Source organism: Diceros bicornis, chromosome 31, assembly GCF_020826845.1.
Source record: "Diceros bicornis minor isolate mBicDic1 chromosome 31, mDicBic1.mat.cur, whole genome shotgun sequence".
NCBI classification, from domain to species: domain Eukaryota; kingdom Metazoa; phylum Chordata; class Mammalia; order Perissodactyla; family Rhinocerotidae; genus Diceros; species Diceros bicornis.
The window spans coordinates 23861181-23878445 of NC_080770.1; the positions used below are offsets into that span (position 1 = coordinate 23861181).

The following is a 17265-nucleotide window of genomic DNA, read 5'->3' on the forward strand; positions in this document are numbered from 1 at the left end:
TCTAAATTGCGAAAGCTCCTGAGGCCTGGGGGAGGGGGCCTGCCCAAGGCCACAGGGCAAAGGGGGCCAAAGAATCCGGGCTCGCTCCCGCCCCACCTCTTTCACTTTCATTGTTATCGTCCCAGCGGGAAGCGGGAAGCGGGAAGCCAGAGGAAATCAGCTCCTCCCCCGGCCACGACGGGCTAGGCGGCCGGGCCGAGGTCAGGTCCCGGGCAGGCCCGCGGACCCCACCCCCGAACGGGAACCAGGGCCCCAGAAAAAGGTCTGAGTCGCCGGTGTCCAGTCTCCCACCCCGAGGATAACCCTGCAGCCCAGCTGCTTCTGGAAGACCTCCTCCGCAAAAAAAGAAAAGCAAAAAGGAAAAAAATCCACTTTACTGAGTCACACCCAGCTGTAAACATGTCACCGTGAGAGCCCCACCCCAACCCCCAAGCCACACAGTCGGCGTTCAAATGACTGGGTACGTGGGGAGGGTCACGGGGTAGGTGCCAAGCAGGGCAGTGGGCAGGCAAATGCAGCAGGCTCGTGTTTCCGGGAGTAAGCCCTGGGGAGGGTGGGGTCAGGGCAGGAGCGGGGCCAGCCTCCCCAGTCCTGACTCAGAGGGGCCCTGAAGGCCCAGGGGGCATAGGAAGCCTCTTCCTGCAGGCTCCCCAATAGTGCCTCAAGCCCCTCTGCCCCCCACCCCCAAACTCCAGAGAGGGCACCCGCTGCAGTGAGGGAGGGGCTGCCCTGAAGTGGCCAGCCCCAGCCCCCAAAGGCCTGCCCAGCCCAGTCCAGTTTCCTGTTCCCCTGTGAGCCTCCTGGTCAGGCAGGGGCCTCAGGGGGACAGGTGAGACCCCTTAGCTCCTCCAAGTCCAGCCCTAGGTCTGGGCGGCTCCTCAGGGGGCAGCCCGGGGCTCCTTCCCTGGGGCATGGGTCCCCCCGGGGCAGTCCGACTGGAATGTGGCAGTGAGGTGGGCGGGGAGGGACTCAGCCTCTGGCGGGCCATCCCTCCTGCTGCCCTGGTGCAGGCCCACAGCTACACAGCCGTCTCCTGGTCCTCCCGCTGGATCATCTGGTAGTGCTGCCGGTTCTCCAGGTAGGCGGCCAGCTCGGTGTCCTGAGCCTTCTCAGCCCGCTGCCTGGGAGTGTCGCCCTGGATGAGGGGGAGCTGCCATCAGCTCAGGGTCCTGTCGCCCCAAGCGGCTCAGGAGAGGGCAGGGCTCTTCCCTCCAGGCTGCCAGTGGGGGAGGGAAGCCAGCAGCCCCACGCTGCCGGCTCAGGTTTCTCAGGGTCTGCACTGTGTTGGTTGAAGGACAGCTTCAAATCCCCTGAGAGAGACAGCCCTCCCCTGTGGCTCCCCTCTCACAAGGGCCCAACTTTGGAAGAGGGTTGGTTTGTGCCTGCATGGACTCCTGCCAGCCCTGCTGGGCTGCTCACCTGCTGGTCTGTCTTCATGAGAGAGGCCCCGGCCTCCACGATGTAGTGGCAGATGGTGCGCTGGCCCAGAGCTGCCGCCTGGTGCAGACAGGTCTCCCCACTGGGGGCACAGGGACTGGCTGTGGACCCCATCCAGTCCTCTGGGCCCTCCTGTGTCTCCCGAGGGCCATCAGAAAGGGCAGGAAGTTTGGGGCCCTGGGGCAAGGGGGGTGGCCCAGAGGAGAACAGATGTAGCCAGGAAGGGTCTATAGGCTCTCACAGGACCAAATAGAAGGGGCTAGATGAAGACACGGTGGTTTCCAGGGTAACCAGGGTCCCGCACTGCCCAGATACTCACTTTTCCTCCACAGCATCAAGGATTTCTGGGGGTGCTGCAGGAGAGGGGAGCGGGAGGTCAGAGAGGCCCGGCAGCCCCTCCTCCCGCCTCAGCCCGGCCCGGGGGTCCCCGTGGCACGGCTCACCGTGGTCCAGCAGGTAGCGGACCACTTCCTTGCTGCCCGTGCTGACCGCGTGGTGCAGGAGTGTGCGGCTCCGCTCGTCCCGGTGCATGAGGTCGCCCCCGGCTCGGTGCAGCTCCTGGAGCTGAGGGCAGGAGGCAGGGCAAGGCTGGGGCTCCTCAGGGCCACCTCCTTCCAGCCACAGAAATGCCCCAACTCACAGGGGCCACAGGCCTGACACTAGAGTGCTCACACACACTGTTCCCTGGGGGCCTCTGGGAGTCTTTCTGGAGTGCAGAGAGAGAATGGGCTTCTCTCACCCCAGATGCCCATGGACTCCCTGGAGCACTGATAACCAAGCCTGGAACCTGCAGTCCCTCTGACTCCCTCCTTTCTGAGCACTGGGGACAGACTGAGCTAGGAAGCCCCTATGAAGGGACACCAATTGTGGGCTGGACAAGGGCAAGGTGCAATCGGACAGTCACCATGGAGACCCCACAGAGGGCCAGACGAGGACAGATGCCAGCGCCTGAACAGGTCAGCTCTTGGCCCAACCCAGAGGCCCCATCCCAGGGCCTGAAGGGCTGTCCAGGGGGAGCAGCCTGGCCCATGGCGCCAGTACCTTACAGAAGTCGTTCCTCTTGGTGGCCTCAATCAGCTCTTCACCTGCACAGAACACCTGCCCGTTACCCTGGAGGCCTGGCATATGGAGGGGCATGACCATTCTCATGATGCACTATCGTGTGCCAAGGGCTGGGCTCGTGGTATATGTGACCACGTGGACCTCACAGTCACATTTGTGTGGGGCTGTGTATGCGCTCACCCTGCCCCACCGAGCCTCCATCGGAGGACCAGGGAGAAGGGAGGGGCCCTGCAGGGAGAGGCCTCACCTTTAGGGGGTGCAGCATCCCCTGGCAGTGACCTGCAAACAGAGTAGGCGAGATGTGACAGGGCTGCAGCACAGGCCAGCTTGTTGCCCTCCCCGGCCCCAACCGGGGGCACCCTTCGTTCTTTCAACAGTTTATTGAGTGCCTCCCACACAGCGTGCTGTTCCAGGCCCTGGCCATACAGCATGAGCACGGAGACGTAGGGAGAACTCGCCCTCGCGGAGCTTACATTCTAGTCGGGGACAAACGAGTCAACACACAAATGAGGTATTCTGAGAGAGCAGAGGTGCCATGGAGAGGACAAGGCAGGGTAGTGTAACGAGCAGCCACTTCAGGTGGGGCTCCCGGGAGTTCTCTGAGGAGGGAGCCCGGGAGCAGAGGTCTGAATGGAGGGGGCAGCTCTGTGGAGAACGGGGAAGAGGGTTTGAGGCAGCAAGGACAAGTACAGAGGGGGGGCAGACTTGAGGTCCCAAGGGACCAAGAGGCGAGTGGGGTGGACTGTGGTGATGGGGGCGGCGCTGGTGAGGTCAGAGACAGCCAGGCTCAGGCTGCGTGATGAAAGACCTGAAATGAGCGGTGACACGGGGAGGGTAGACGACAGCAGGGTGTTGGCAGAGAAGATTCTAGGCTGGGGAGTAGGAGAGCAGGAAGCCAGGGGTGCTGTGGCTTGGATGGGTGGTGTGCTCAGATGCTGGGGGAGAGCACAGGACTTGTGGAAGGAAGGGTTAGAGCTGGGGCGAGGTGTGGGGGGAGAAGTCAGGGAGGGAGCCCAGGTCTTTGGCCAGCGGCAGGTGGGTGGAGACGCCCCTTTCGCGGGGGCAGAGGGCTTTAGCCACTTGGGTTTGCTGTCAGTGAGTGGGGGGGTGGGGGGACTGGGCAGGGGCTGAAGAATGGAACACAAGAGCCAGGGACCGGAGGAGACTGGGGACTCACCGGGGCGTGGGTGAGCAGGGTGAGGTGGGGAGAGGGGAAGTGGGTGTTGGGAGGTCAGGCCGGGCTGATGCCCCCAGCAGCTCTGGGTCCAGGATGTAAATCTCGTCCTGTGCGATCTCGGTCACGTAGTTGAGGTGTTCCTGTGTGTGGGGAGGTCAGGGCCGAGGGTCAGGGCCGAGGCTCATGGCCTTCCAGGTAGCTGACGGTGGGGGTGAAGGGGCAGCCAGGCCGGCAGACGCTCTGCTGTGAGCGCGAACACCGACAGGAGGCAGCCAGGTGAGCGGCCCTGCCAGTCCCTTTCCCTCACCTCTCCATTCACCTCCTCTCCTTCCTGCCACCCAAGCCCAGCCCCCTGACCTCTATGTTCTGGGCCCACCAGCTTGCCAGCCCTTGCCCACCGCTAAGCCTTCCCCCAGGTGACCTGGCCCCTGGCCAGAAGTGCCTTTCAGTCTGTGTCTCCCTAGGTGGCACCTGTGCTTGGAGGCCCTCCCACCCAGCCAGCCATCCTTTTCTGGGTAGGCCAGCTCCCTTTTCCTGTCAGCACCATCCCTGTGCGTCCCAGCCTGGAGGGCAGGGCCACGCCCCATCCATGCACATGGACAAGTGTGGACACACTACAGACTATGAGGACGGGGTGAGCCCTTCTGCGGAAGGGCGGGCAGCCAGGGAAGGCTTCCCAGGAGAGGGACAGCGGGTGCCCCAGAACCAGCTGAGGATGGAACAGGACGGCAGCTGCTCACCTGGGCCCGGTCGATCCTGTAGAAGCGGCTGGCAGTGGTGGCTGCGGGCAGACAGTTAGTTGGCCGAGGATGAAGGAGGCCCTTGTCCAGGCCCAGGGTTTCTGCTGCCCCAACCCAAGATCCCGTAGGGAGGGGGCAGGACACAGCCCGGGACTGCCAGGAGCCGGCCCTCAGGGCCACTCACCGTCGAGGAAGCACCACTTAGGGGACAGTTTCTGGCCCGTCGGGGATTTGGCTCCAGCACCTTCGGGCTCCTGTGGAGAGAAGCAGAGGCCAGGGCTGGGAGAGAACAGCCCGAGCAGTGGAACAGCACAGGGCAGGCTCCCGGCCCCACCTCACCTGCTGGAGCCTCTCGATGTGCGCGCGGCAAAGCTCCAGGTCGCTGTCTCCTGGGACGACCACAGTGCCCAGTGGCACAGCTGGAGGACAGAGTGGGCCGTCAGCGCCGGCTGTATCCCACTGCCCTGCCCTCAGCGCTCCCCCCAGCCCTCCCTGCCACTCACAGGCCTCCTTGAGCTGCTCCTTGTCGTAATGCAGGGCCTCGTAGTCGTGCATGCTGACTCTGCTCACCTGGATCTGCAGCTGCTCAGGCACCGGCTGCTGGCTGAGGGAAGGGAGGACAACAGGGGCCTCGGCAAGGGCCCTGCCGGGCACCAAAGCAAGTGCCCCCCTACTGCTCCGGGGCAGAGGGACTGTTACCCCCTTTCCAGATGGGGAAACCAAGGCTCAGCAAGGGGCAGAGGGCTCAAGGCACGTGGAGGGGGGACATACTCGCTATGCAGGGGCGCGGCGCTCCGCCGCTTGGCCTTCTGCACCATGGTGGCCTGGTTGCGCAGGGCGATGTGGATGCGTGAGGCTGCGAGTTTGCAGGGCTCGCCGTCCACCTGCACCGGGATGGCCTTGGACGTGGTGAGCAGCACCTCACGGCACTGCGTCAGCCGCTCACCGTGCCCGCCCACCTGCAGCGCTGCCTGTGGGTGCAGAAGGCTCAGGTCAGGGGCCAGGGTGGGGCTGGTGGGACCCCAGTCAGAGGGGGAAAGGAGGGTGAGACCCCAGTCAGGGAGGAGAGGGAGGGCGAGACCCCAGTCAGAGAGGGGAGGGAGGGCGAGACCCCAGTCAGAGAGGGGAGGGAGGGCGAGACCCCAGTCAGAGAGGGGTGGGAAGGCGAGATCCAGACAGATGCAGTGAGGTGATTCCCAGTCAGAGGGGGTGGATGAAAGTGTTCTCCCAGACACAGAGGTTGAAAATCACTCACGTCAGAGAGAGAAGGAGACAGTGAGCCCCCAGCCAGAGAAGGGAAGCTTGGTGACCCCCCTTCCACCTTGGGGCCAGCTACTGGGCATTGTGGGGACAGGGCAGGGTCGAAGCAGAGCCGGGGCTCCAGGCAGGCCGCATGCCAGCCACTCACCAGGGACGTCATGGTGAAGCCAATGACCTCGAGGTAGCCATCATCGTGCCGCTGCGGCTCGAAGTCGTGGTGCTCCCCAGGGTGGCCCCAGGGCATGGTGCCCGCACAGTACCTGGAGGGAGGGCAACAGGGCGGGCTTCTGAGGACGGTCCTTCAGGATGGAGACAGCAGGGCCCACACAGTGCCCTCCCCTCCTCACCTGGGGATGTTCAGGAAAACAATGCACTGGGGTTTCAGGTCCTGAATCTTAGGGGTCAGGTCAGTTCCGTCACACTGGAGGCAGGACAGGGGTGGGTGTTGGGGGCAGACGAGCCGCCGAGGCAGTCTGCTTCCCAGCTGGGCCGCCCACTCTGCCTGTCGGCTTGGCCCCATGCTCACCACCACCCGGATGTGCTTGGCCAAGTCCTTGGAGCTGCCCATCAGGAAGTCGGAGAAGGCTGTCTGTGGGAGACAGAGAGCGTCACCATCTGGTGACAGGGGCCTTTCCTCACCACTGTCCCGCAGGCACCCTGTGGCCTGGCGGACACAGGTGGGCAGGGGTGGCAGAATAGGCGTGCGTGGGGCGGGGCGCTGCTGGCAGACCCCAGACTCACCCCGGCATAGAACATCTTGTTCCGAAAGCGGCTGTTGAATTTCTCTGGGTTGGCCTCTGCGTAGCGACAAGAAATGGGGGACAGTCAGTCATTCTGAGCCTGCTGGGGCTTCCCAGGCGTGGTGGGGAGGAGGGCTGGGAATGAGTGCCTTTTACTGGTAAGGCAAGGTCCTGTATCCCTCCCTCCCCAGCCTCCCAAGGCCCCTCAGCATGAGGCTGCCAACCTCGAGACTCGTGAAACTCCAGGGTGACGTGGGCGTCAAAGCCCAGGCTGAAGTAGTTGTTGAAAACGTCCAGGGGCAGCTGGAAAAGGTCAAGGGGCCGGCATGAGGGCTGGGCCTCCAGGGGCCTCCCAGCGCTGGGCCCGGCCAGGGGCCACCTCACTTGCTTGGCCTGTGCATTTCCAGAGGCCTTTCCACACCGTTAACAGGATCCCCCAGAAAGCTCTTCCCCCAGCCTGCCTGCCTGCCTCAGGCTCTGCCCCCTCAGCTCCCGCAAGGCTCCTGAGTGCCCTGCACACAGGGGCAGCCCTCGCTCGGCTGGCACTCTCTTCCCTGGCTTTCCTTCCCCGACATGCCCTATTCTGTGGGAGCTCCATGAGACCGGGGACTGTGTGTTGTTCGCTGCTTAGAACGGGGCCTGGCAGGTACTAGGTACTTGGTAAATATGTGCCGAGTAGCTTAATAACAACTATCTTGTGAGGTGAGGACCATTATTCCCTCCGTGCGGATGAAGAAGCCAAGTCTGGAGAAATAGAGAGACTCGCCCAAGGTCCCAGAACCAGCAAGTGGGAAAGTGGGGCCCAGCCCAGGTCGCCTGGGAACACCAGACACCGAGGTGTGGAGGGCCCTCCCACCCCCCACAGCCCTACTCCGGCCCTGGCTGACCCACCCGGTCGGTGGCGCCCTCGTCACGCTCCTCAGGCCCCGCCTCGGGGTTGGGCTCGGCATGGAGGTCCCAGCGGTCCAGTTGCACCACGTTGCCCTCCTCTACATGGGAGAGGATCTTGGACACTGGCTCGTCTGTGTAGCCCTGATGGGAGGAAGCAGGAACTGAGCTCCCCCTGGGGACAGGCCACCCCCACTGCACGGCCCGCTCCCGGCTCCCCTTCCTCCTGTGGGCTCTTACCCCGCCCCAGTTGAGGGTACGGGCCAGGTCGTTGCCAGTGCCCAGAGGCAGGATGGCAACAGGCGGTGGCGGTTTTAGGCGCAGCTGGTCCAGGGTGGAGAGGATCCAGCCGACCTGGAGGGAGCAGAGCAGGAGAGGCCACGTCAGACCAGCGGGGCCCAGGTTCAGGCCCAGGCTCGGGCTGGGAGAGGGAGGAGAACTCACCGTGCCGTCGCCCCCGCACGCCAGGATCCGCAGGTTGTGGACCTTGCGGTACATCTCCAGCCTGGGGTCAGAAGACAGGAACGGGGTCAGGGTATGTGTGCCATACCCCCAGTGCCAGGCAAGCCCCGCCACTGTCCCCACAGAGCCTTGACAAGTACTTACGCCTCCCTGGGCCCTCCCTGGCTCAGGTCAAAGACTTGTCGGGGATTGAGATACCAGAGGAAAGACTGGATGATCTTAGCGCCCTGTGGGGGACCAGGAGCCATGAGGGACAGGGAGGAGGCAGTCAGGGGTGGCGGGCTGAGGAGAAGCGCAGGGAGAAGGAGATGGCTGTGGAGTGCGGGGTGGAGACGGGATCAGATTTTCTCAGGACCCCTGGGAAAGAGGGATGGGGCAGAAGCCTGCAGTGGAACCTGGGAACAGTTGCTGGACGGGGCGTAACCCCACCCTTCCCCCAAGGCTCTCAGTGGAGAGGGGGAGGCCTGCGTACCTGGTTGCCCCCACTCTTGGGGTTCACAAACACCAGCAGGGGCTTCATGAGGGGGGACGGGGTGGGCCTGATGATGAAGGGTCTCCAGCGGCCCTCCTTGGAGACACAGAGAGGGTATAAGGCTCTTTCCTGTCCTGGTGGACCCCACCCCCATCCTCAGTGGTGCCCCCTCATGTACCACTTTCAGGTCAGACCTTACTATGGGCCTGGCCATAGAGAGGCAATTCAGATCTGATCTCCCACCCGCCTCAGGGCCCCAGAGCCCAAACTGACCTACGGAAGGCTGAGCCAGCAGCCTGGGCCCAGCAGGTTCAGTATTCTGAGACACAGGCCCGTCACTCCTGCCCCCTCCAGCTGCCCGCCAGGCCCCAGGTCTAACCTCGGGCCCTTTCTTGCTGGATTTCCTCTTGAAGGACGCTCTCTTTTTCTTCTTGCTTGCCTTGAGGGTATTCTGCAAGGGAAGCAGGGGCATTGGTGACAAGCCGGGTGGGCTGGGGTGGCTGGCAGACCCCAAGTGGGTGTGGGGTGTCAAGGGTGCAGGCAGAACTCACCTGGGGCCTGCGGGCCCGGAGGATCCAGGTGGGCGGGATGACCACAGCAGCGTGGACGCCCAGGGAGCACGGCTCCTCGATCTGCTGCAGCATGAAGCAGGACACCTTGCTGTGGTACTGGAGGAAGCGGGGTGCGGCTGAGCGGGGCCGAGCTGAGACCCGGGGACCCCAGTGCAGCACGGGGGGCAGGGGCAGGGCGGGGGCAGGGCGAGCACCACTCACTGCTTGCTTGCACCAGGAGCAACTGATGGCCACAATCTCCTTGCTGTGGAAGGCGAACTTCTGCTGGAAGCCCTAGGGTGGACACGGTAGCTGGGGCACCAGGAGCCGGACCAGAGCAGCAGACCAGCCCTTCTTCTGTGCCAACCTCTGTCTACCCAGGGAGACTGACCACAACTATACGATAAGCCCCTGGAGCAGGGAGGCTTAGCCAGGGGCCCAGACTCTTTGAAGCTGATTGCAAAGTGTGGGGTGCGCACGTGCGATCTGCTAGAGACGGTCTACAGCGAACTCCTGCCTGCCTCAGACCCCCTCCAAGGCCCCCCGAGCACTCTCAGAGTGCTTTATCCATCTTCACAGTGCCTGTCACGTCCATTCCTTGTTCATTCCACAAACACATACTGAGGGCCCACTACATGTCCACTCCGTGCTGGGCACTGAGGCTAAACGGAGGAAAGAGTGACGGCCCCAATACCTCTCAGAGCCTACGCTTACTGAGGACAGAGACAAGAAGCAAACACAAATAACTGAACAAAACCGCTGCAGACTGTGCTCAGGAACACGGCCTGCAGAGCCCGCCTTCGAGCCACGCCCTCCTCCAGGAGGGCAGGAACCCTCTGCCCAGCTCGCTGCTCGCACCCAACAGGCGCTCAACAAACATCTGGGAGTTAACGGAGGAGTACATGTGTATGATCTCAGAGGGCTCATTCATGACCTCAAAGCGATCTCGACACGCTCCCTGCTCTCCTGCTCAGCCCGGAGACCGGGGTGTTTGAGAACTGACTGGGCGCTGCAGCCAGGCTGAGAGTGAGCCCTGGGACTCTGCACTCTGGGGACACAGTGAGGGACAGGCCACACTGGACACACAGCATGGGGCCCGGGTCCAGTGGGCAGGCCCCCTTACCTTCCCACAGTGCCGACACTTGCCATCCTGGCGTCGCCTGTGCACCCAGTGGTGCCGCACGAAGGTTGGCTGGGGGAGGGGGAGAGAAGTATCATGGGAGGGAGGGAGGGGTGGGGGGACCAGCCCTGAGCATGGCCTGCACCCTTCAATCTATCCATGATGGGGGTGGAGGCTGCAGGAAGCTCTCTGCAGTCCTGTGCATGAGGTGAGAAGGGGCTGCAGACTTCTCTCTGTGGCCCTGAGCAGGGCTACGGCTCAGAGGGGGACAGAGAGGCATGCGGTCCCCACCCCCTGCAGGCAGGGCCAGCCAGGCTTCCCCTTTGAGACCTTCTGAGAGCCTTATCCCTTGCACCTTCCTGGGCCCCAAGGCAGCCTAGAAGGAGTGCCCCCTGGTGGCACTCTGGAGACACTGCCGAGAGGTCCCCTCAGGAAACCTGGGGCCTCCTTGTCCCTAACCACCCTGGGCACTTACCTCCCGGACATTCCTGGAGCCTGATTCACGGAAGGACGGCTTACAGCGGAAATTGATCTGTGAAACATTGTAAGACCACCAAGACGTCAGAACTTCCCTTCAGGGTCAGGCACATGGCCACCCGCTGTAGGACAGGGTCAGTCAGAGTCATCCTCACAAGGTAGGGATAGCCCCAGATCATCCAGGGAGCCCTCAGAACATGAGACACCTCCTCTCAGAAGCCCTCATGCATCCCTGTCTCCTCTCCATCAGCCAGAAGGAATCCTTCCTTCCTCTGCCCAGAATCCTGGCATGGGGAGAGACCAGGGGTTTCTGTCCATCTCCCCACTAGAACAGCACCTCCATTACTCCTCCTGTATCTTCCCTTGACCTCCAGCACTCCCAACCCAGGCACAAGCCGGCAGCCCAGTCCTTGCTGGCAGACCTATGCTGACTGGTCCCTGGAGACCTTGAGCTAATTCGTGGAACCCTGGTTTGATTTTCTTCTTAGCAGGGGCGGGTCTGTAATGTCTGGGCCTGCATTTGTTTCTCTTTTCCTAACTGTCCCTGCTTCGGCCTTAGCACAGGTATAGGGAAGCCTCACTCTGTGAGTCAGGGGCTAAGGATGAAGCCCACGTTAGCCTTGTTCACGCCATTCCGAGTCCGACAGGCTTTCCCGTATGCTGATCTGCATCTCTGCTGCCTGGGGAGCCCTGAGTGGCCACGGCAGCCTTCCCACCCTCTGCCTGGACCCGCCCGCCCAGCATTCCTGCTACTTCCCTCTAGAAGCACGGGGCCCAGACACGCCCCTAGCTGCAGACACACTGTGGACGTGGTGCTTGGGGAAAGGTCTCTATGGTGGCAGCGTGTAGGGGACAGAGCCAGGCTTTGGGGCTACACAGGACCAGCTAGCTACAGCTGAGTTATAAAGCTTCAGCGAGGCAACGGCCCCTTCGTAGTTTTGATACTGATAAAATGGTGTCATGGCCATCATTCATTAATTCATCCCGCTGAGTAACAGTCAATGAGCTGCGCTCTGTGCCAGGCTTGTTCCAGGCAGTGAGGATACATCAGCTAATAAACGGGGAGCCAGGATGCAACGTAGGCATTTTGGCTCCAAGGTCCCTGGCTCTTCACCACCACGCATGCTGTGGCACCCCTAGCAGGTGATGTTTGTGGAACGTGAATACGCGTGTGCAGGCACACGTGTGTGCTGAGAGGGCTTCAGCAGCCGGAGGGGCGGGGCGGGAAAGGCCAAGCAACCACACTCACCTTCTCCAGCTGTGCAATGCAGGGGGTGTGCACCACGATCTTGCAAGCTGCACACTTTCTCCGGGACACCGACTTCTGCTGCAGCAAAGAGCAAGGGGGCCCTTGAGGCACCAGGTGGCTCCGTCCAGGATGCTACTCCAGGGCAGGCCAAGGAATCCTCACATCTGCCCCAGCACAGCAGCCCTCCGTGTGCCCCAGGAACCCCCACTCTTGGCTCCTGGAGTTGGCACACAGCTCCCATTCCTCTCGCCATCCTCAGGCAGCCCACAGCAGGGGTGCTCAGGTGAGAGCCTTGTTCTCACCTTCCCCTGGAAGGACTGCAGGTGTCCAGCCAGCAGGGGTTGGCCTAGAGGCATCTAGACCCTGCTCCACCACCAGGGGGCAGCGTGCCGCACACAGTGCACTCACCAGCATCTTAGCTACACAGTACTGCTCCCCAACATAGCAGAAGTCCCCCGACACGTTGGTCTCGAACCAGATGTGCTCCCCATATGTCGCTGACTCCTAGACCATGGGACAAACATGCTCAGTGCACGCTTGCCGCCCAGCTCACCAGTCACCCCTGCCCTGCCCCATCAACCCTCTCTCTCCCAAGACAAACCTGCTCCAGATGCCACAATTTACTTTGCACCACCCCGTTTTCCCCACTGTCCCTACTCTTTAAGGCTTGGCTCAAATGTGGCCACCCCAGGAGGTTTGCCCCCATCCCACAGGCCCACGCACTCCTCTCGCAGCTGCCCACAGTACCTCCACCCCCGACTGCTCCCAGAGCCCTGTGGGGGTTGGTACCCTTCTGCCCCTGTCGGTACCCAGCCACTCACGCTCCAGTCCACAGTGCTCCGGATCTGCCGCTCTGGCTCGCTGCACGGGGCCCCGGGAGTGGGAGGAGGGGGTGCCAGGTGCTGAAGGCCCGACTTGGTGATGGCTTTCCTACAGAAAAGGAGACAGCTGAGGCCAGCTGAGCACTTGGTAACTCTGCTTCCTTCCCCCCTCACCTGGGATCTCTGCCCTCACTGTGACCTCACTCCAAGGCCAAGGCAGGGACAGCAGTAGGGACGGTAGAGGACCCCCCACGGCAGCCCAAGGCTCTGAGAGGACCCCTCTAGGAGACTCTGCCCTCCTCACGGCCCTTCTGGGGCGCGCTGGCTGCTGGGCACTGCCCGGAGCTATTGCAAAGCAGGGTGCCCTCAGGCCAGGCAGAGCCTCAAGGTCCTTGCTCCGCGGCAGCCCCCTTGGAGGCTGCACCACTCGCCCTGCCAGCCACAGCTATACCTACGCAAGCAGAGTGCTCCAGGCCTGGGGTCCGGCTGACTTGCGCCGTAGGGCTACCTGGCGCCTGCGGGAAAGCGGGCGCACACGGGCGGGCATCGCGGGGCTGGCTGGGGTGCCTGAGGCTCTTCGGCCCCCAGGGCCAGGGTGCTGGCCCAAAGGCCGCTGCTGGCTGAGGCGCCGGTAGTAACCGTGCAGGCCCCAGAGGGCAGAGTCGTACACCATGTCAGCAGGGAGCAGGTGGGAGGAGGCACGGCGCCGGCGCAGGCAGCGGGGCACGGGCAGCAGGGGATGGGCGCCCTGGTGTGCGGGTGGCCCTGGTCTCTCGGTGCCTGGCTGGGCCACACTCAACGCTGCAACTGTCACATCCTCCTCCTGGACACTCTCCCCCTCCTCCTCCTCCTCATTCATGCCCATGAGCCTGGCCAACAGCAGAGGTGTGCCCAGAAGCTGGGCCCTGACAGTGGCAGGCTGTGGGGTGGGCACCTCATCCACGATGAAGCGGGGGTTGCAGGCGGGGGGTGTGGTGCTGGAGCGCCGGCGCCTGGTGCCCCGGGACCCCATCCCGCAGCCCAGGAGGCAGCCCTGGAGCTGTGCGCTGGAGCGGCGCCGCTGTGCCAGCGAGGAGGAGGCCTGCCCGGCAGGGGAGCGGCGCCGGGCCTTGCCCGTGGGCAGCCCCACGCCGCTGGGCCGCCGCTGCCCCTCTCCAGGGCCTGGCGCCTTCCTCTGGAAGTGTCTCCTAAAGAAGGTCTCCATGGCAGGGGCAGGCGGGTGGCTGTTGGGCACAGAGACCGGGAGCATCAGGAGCTGGGCCAGGTCACGGCCCATCCTGTGCCCAGGAGCCCGGTCACAGCCTCTGCCCTTTGAGCAGAGAGGGGACACTTGGGAGGGTGGGGGACAACGGCCTCTGACCCCCATCAATGGGGTGTTTGAGGGTACAAGAGAATCCTCAGGGGAGCACAGATTTCCCGCTTTGGGAAGCACCGGCGCTCTCCTTGGTTACACCGTCAGGCTGCGCCAGGAGTAAGGGGTAGGAGGGGGCTTCCCCTATCCAGACACCATGATCCACAAAGCCCTGGCCTCTAAAGGACTTTGGCTCCCCTGCCTGAAGCTGACGGAAAAGAAAAGAAAAAGGAAGCTGGAATTCGGGAGGAGGCCTGGGTTCCAGTTTGGAGTTGGACTAGTTAGACTGAGGGCGAGAGCAAGGCTTTCCCCCTCGTTGGGATTTTGTTTTGCCACCAACATGGGGCAGGTTAGGTTTAGGTGTCTGTTCCTGGGACATGGCACAAACCAAGGCATACACAAGCCTCTCTGAAAAGAAACTCAGTCCTGATAAGACCCCCAGACTCTCTTGGCCCCAGTCTTGGGTCAGGCTGAGGGTCGCACGCGGAAATGGAGAGGGTCTGACATCTGACTCAGGGATCAAAGGACCCAGGGGAGGGGGCTGGCCTGGTTAAGTGCAGCACTCTGCTACTGGTGGCCCGGGTTCAGATCCCGGGCGCGCACCGACGCACTGCTTGTCCGGCCATGCTGAGGCCGCGTCCCACATACAGCAACTAGAAGGATGTGTAACTATGACATACAACTATCTACTGGGGCTTTGGGAAGGAAAAGGGAAAAAAAAAAAAAGGAGGAGGATTGGCAATAGATGTTAGCTCAGGGCCGGTCTTCCTCAGCAAAAAGAGGAGAATTGGTGTGGATGTTAGCTCAGGGCTGATCTTCCTCACAAAAAAAAAAAAAAAAAAAGGACCCAGGGGAGATGAGGCCCTCAGAGAACTGGAGAGCCAGCTGCACAGGAGAGAAGCCACTGCCGCCTTCACCCACGGGAACTTCCTATGGGAAGCAGCAAGAGGCCTGAGCTAAGAGAACAGCCTTCTGCATTCTGGGTGTGAGTGCGTGTCTGTATCTCTGAGGAGCTGACAGTAAGGACTTTTCTGGAACCAGACTGCTCTGTCTCACCCTTCTGAAGAGGCAGAGTATGGATGCCCCACGTGTGATGACGGGTAACGTGTGAAAACCCACCCAGCTCTGCCATTGCGGGAGCCGGTGAACGGCACCTTGTCCTGGGGCCAAGGCAGAAGCTCCAACTCTCAAAATCCCAAACACTGAGCTGCCTGGAGCTCCCTCCTGCAGGGAGGTAGGACCTTTGGTGACCGTCCTTGCTCCAGCCATCCTCTGACCTGTTCTGAACACACGCTCTGCCTTCTTCGCCCGCTCACCTACTCCTGCCGCCCCTTTGTCACAAGCCGCTGGGACCACCTGCGCCCTCACCTCTCCCTAACGCTGGGGGAAGGGCAGGAAACCAGGTATGCTTCAGGGGGCGATGCCCCCAGAGAGCCCAGGGACGCCTGTGTCCTGCCATCAGGTGCTCTCCTGGGCCCTGGCAGCCACAGGAGGGTCCATCACGGCCGTGGGACATCCGCCTGGGGCTGACAGGAGAAATAACTTCTGCCTGCTGAGGGCCTGGCAGAGTCAGGCGTGGTGGGTGGGAGCCCTGGACAAACGGTGGGAGATGACGGACTTGAAGAGTCAGGCCTCGGCCACATGTCTGGTGCCTACTCCTCCCACCCACCCACCACACTCTTTGACTGGGTGGGTCTGGGCAGGCAGCATCAGGCCGCAGCCCTGGATGGGTGCAGGGGTCCCCAGGGGGAGGTGGATGGGTGCCAAGGTGTCTGAGCTCCTGTGATCAGGGAGCAGTGGAGGCAGCTGTGCCTGGGGAGGCAGTGCCTGAGACTGCCCGGCTCCTGGGCCCTGCCTGTTACAGTCCTCCTCCCCTGCAGGTGACAGGGAGAGGGCAGGAGGCGAGCTCTGTGGGCAGAGAGCTCTTGGCGTCCTCCCAAAATCAGCATCATCACGGCTCACATTTACTGAGAGCTCGCATGTGTCAGGCCCGGTGCTGAGCCCCTTACAAACATGTACATCGTTTCATAAACCATAGCAAACCCAAAGAACAGGTACTGTGTCATGCGGCATTCCTGATGGGAAACAGGCACAAAGAGGTAACTTGTCCACAGTCCACAGCTAGTCAGTGTAGAGCTTAGGCTGGAACCCAAGTCTACCCGAAGGCAAAGCCTGCACCCCAGAGATGCGGAGGAGAGTAGGGTCTTCCCTTTTGGGCCACAAGGCTGGGACTAAAGTGGGATGCGGTAGGGAAGGGAACCATAGCAAGAACAACAATGGTCCCATTTACTGAACATCTACTGTGGGGCAGGCCCTGGGCTAAGCACTTCCATTCATCATCTCGTTTCATTCCCACCACAACCCTGTAGGCAGGACGGACCAATGGCTCCATTATAGAGATGAGGGAACTGAGGCTTGAAGAGGTGCTAGACATATTCAAGGTCACCCGGCTGGTCAGTGCCAGAGCCTGGACCTGAACCCAGGTCTGCCCTGTACCCAGGAAGAGGAGCCTGAAGGCCCAGCTGCCCACTGCTGCCAGGGCACCAGCCTGCCAGCACTCCCCCGGGGTGTCAGCTTTCCCCACCCGTCTCGTCAGGCTGCCCTGTGACAGCTGCCCAGACTGGAGGAGATTAGTCAGCCGGACACAGCGCCTGATGCTAGTGTCACCCAGAAAACAAAAGGCCACAGTCAGTGGGGGAGGTGCTGAGGGTTGGGCCCTGCCTACTGCCCTGAACCCACACTGACGAGAGGTGCCAGGAGGAAGAGGTCACCTGCACACCTGCCTCACGACCCAGGGGCAGCTTACAGGTGCTCCACAGCGCTCTGGCCCACACCCTGCCGGGCAGCCCCAAATCCACGTCTATCCTGGAGTCTCCTTGGCTGCCCTATGGTGCAGTCACTCAAGTAGGGAGCAAGGCAGGCTAGGCCAGTTTTGTGTGCCCATGTGCCAAGCTGTCCCCTCACAGGCCTCAGTTTCCTTATTTGCTCAAGGAGGCTGTCAGACTGGCGGATTTGACATTTTATGACAAGCTCTCCTGCCAGGCACCCACGCCTCTACGCTCCCCATGTCCCTTCACCCAGGCCCCATGCTTCCTGTTCCTCTGGTCTCCATAGAAACCTGTGTCCTCTGGTCAGCAATTGCCTGACTCCTGACTTCCTATCTCTGCTGAGGCTTCTCCTGGGTCTGGTCGGAAGCCCAGCCTAGCTTCCGGCCTGTCCCAGCCTTTCCTCTGCCTGGGCCTGGAGCCTTTTCCCACAGCACCGCTCAGAGCAGCAGCTTCTTCTCACCTCCCGCTCTGTCACTTTCAACACACCACACAGTATGTGTAAAGGTCACTGGAGGAGGCCCCACAGGGTTCTGACACCAAGAGCAGAGCAAAACGGCTATCCCTCAGCCTCCCGGTGGGAGGCCTGGGGGAAGCCTGTCACACCCAAAGGGGACAGGATGGGAAAGCACT

General features: G+C 62.2%; 1 protein-coding gene across 8 annotated transcripts in view; it reads right to left on the bottom strand.

The window, feature by feature from the left end:
- Positions 1-356: 356 nt before the first annotated feature.
- The window catches only part of DGKZ (diacylglycerol kinase zeta), a 41846-nt gene continuing 24937 nt past the window's right edge, over positions 357-17265 (bottom strand). For 4 of the 8 annotated variants that reach the window (XM_058527050.1, XM_058527052.1, XM_058527053.1 and 1 more), the window contains exons 2-31: positions 12457-12565; positions 12044-12139; positions 11636-11713; positions 10385-10441; positions 9913-9981; positions 9012-9083; positions 8790-8906; positions 8618-8689; positions 8239-8334; positions 7911-7993; positions 7749-7809; positions 7545-7658; positions 7308-7448; positions 6641-6719; positions 6418-6473; positions 6203-6265; positions 6024-6097; positions 5825-5936; positions 5188-5387; positions 4920-5020; positions 4756-4835; positions 4601-4670; positions 4417-4457; positions 3677-3816; positions 2747-2778; positions 2479-2522; positions 1881-2001; positions 1757-1790; positions 1420-1519; positions 357-1135 (exon numbers count right to left, since the gene is read on the bottom strand). In XM_058527050.1, the coding sequence (XP_058383033.1) occupies positions 1019-1135; positions 1420-1519; positions 1757-1790; positions 1881-2001; positions 2479-2522; positions 2747-2778; positions 3677-3816; positions 4417-4457; positions 4601-4670; positions 4756-4835; positions 4920-5020; positions 5188-5387; positions 5825-5936; positions 6024-6097; positions 6203-6265; positions 6418-6473; positions 6641-6719; positions 7308-7448; positions 7545-7658; positions 7749-7809; positions 7911-7993; positions 8239-8334; positions 8618-8689; positions 8790-8906; positions 9012-9083; positions 9913-9981; positions 10385-10441; positions 11636-11713; positions 12044-12139; positions 12457-12565 (2629 nt within the window). In that variant the 3' untranslated portion in view covers positions 357-1018. Of the gene's footprint in view, positions 1136-1419; positions 1520-1756; positions 1791-1880; positions 2002-2478; positions 2523-2746; positions 2779-3676; positions 3817-4416; positions 4458-4600; positions 4671-4755; positions 4836-4919; positions 5021-5187; positions 5388-5824; positions 5937-6023; positions 6098-6202; positions 6266-6417; positions 6474-6640; positions 6720-7307; positions 7449-7544; positions 7659-7748; positions 7810-7910; positions 7994-8238; positions 8335-8617; positions 8690-8789; positions 8907-9011; positions 9084-9912; positions 9982-10384; positions 10442-11635; positions 11714-12043; positions 12140-12456; positions 12566-12911; positions 14522-17265 lie in introns of those variants that run through there. The other 4 variants (XM_058527051.1, XM_058527054.1, XM_058527047.1 and 1 more) reach the window with 3 other exon arrangements.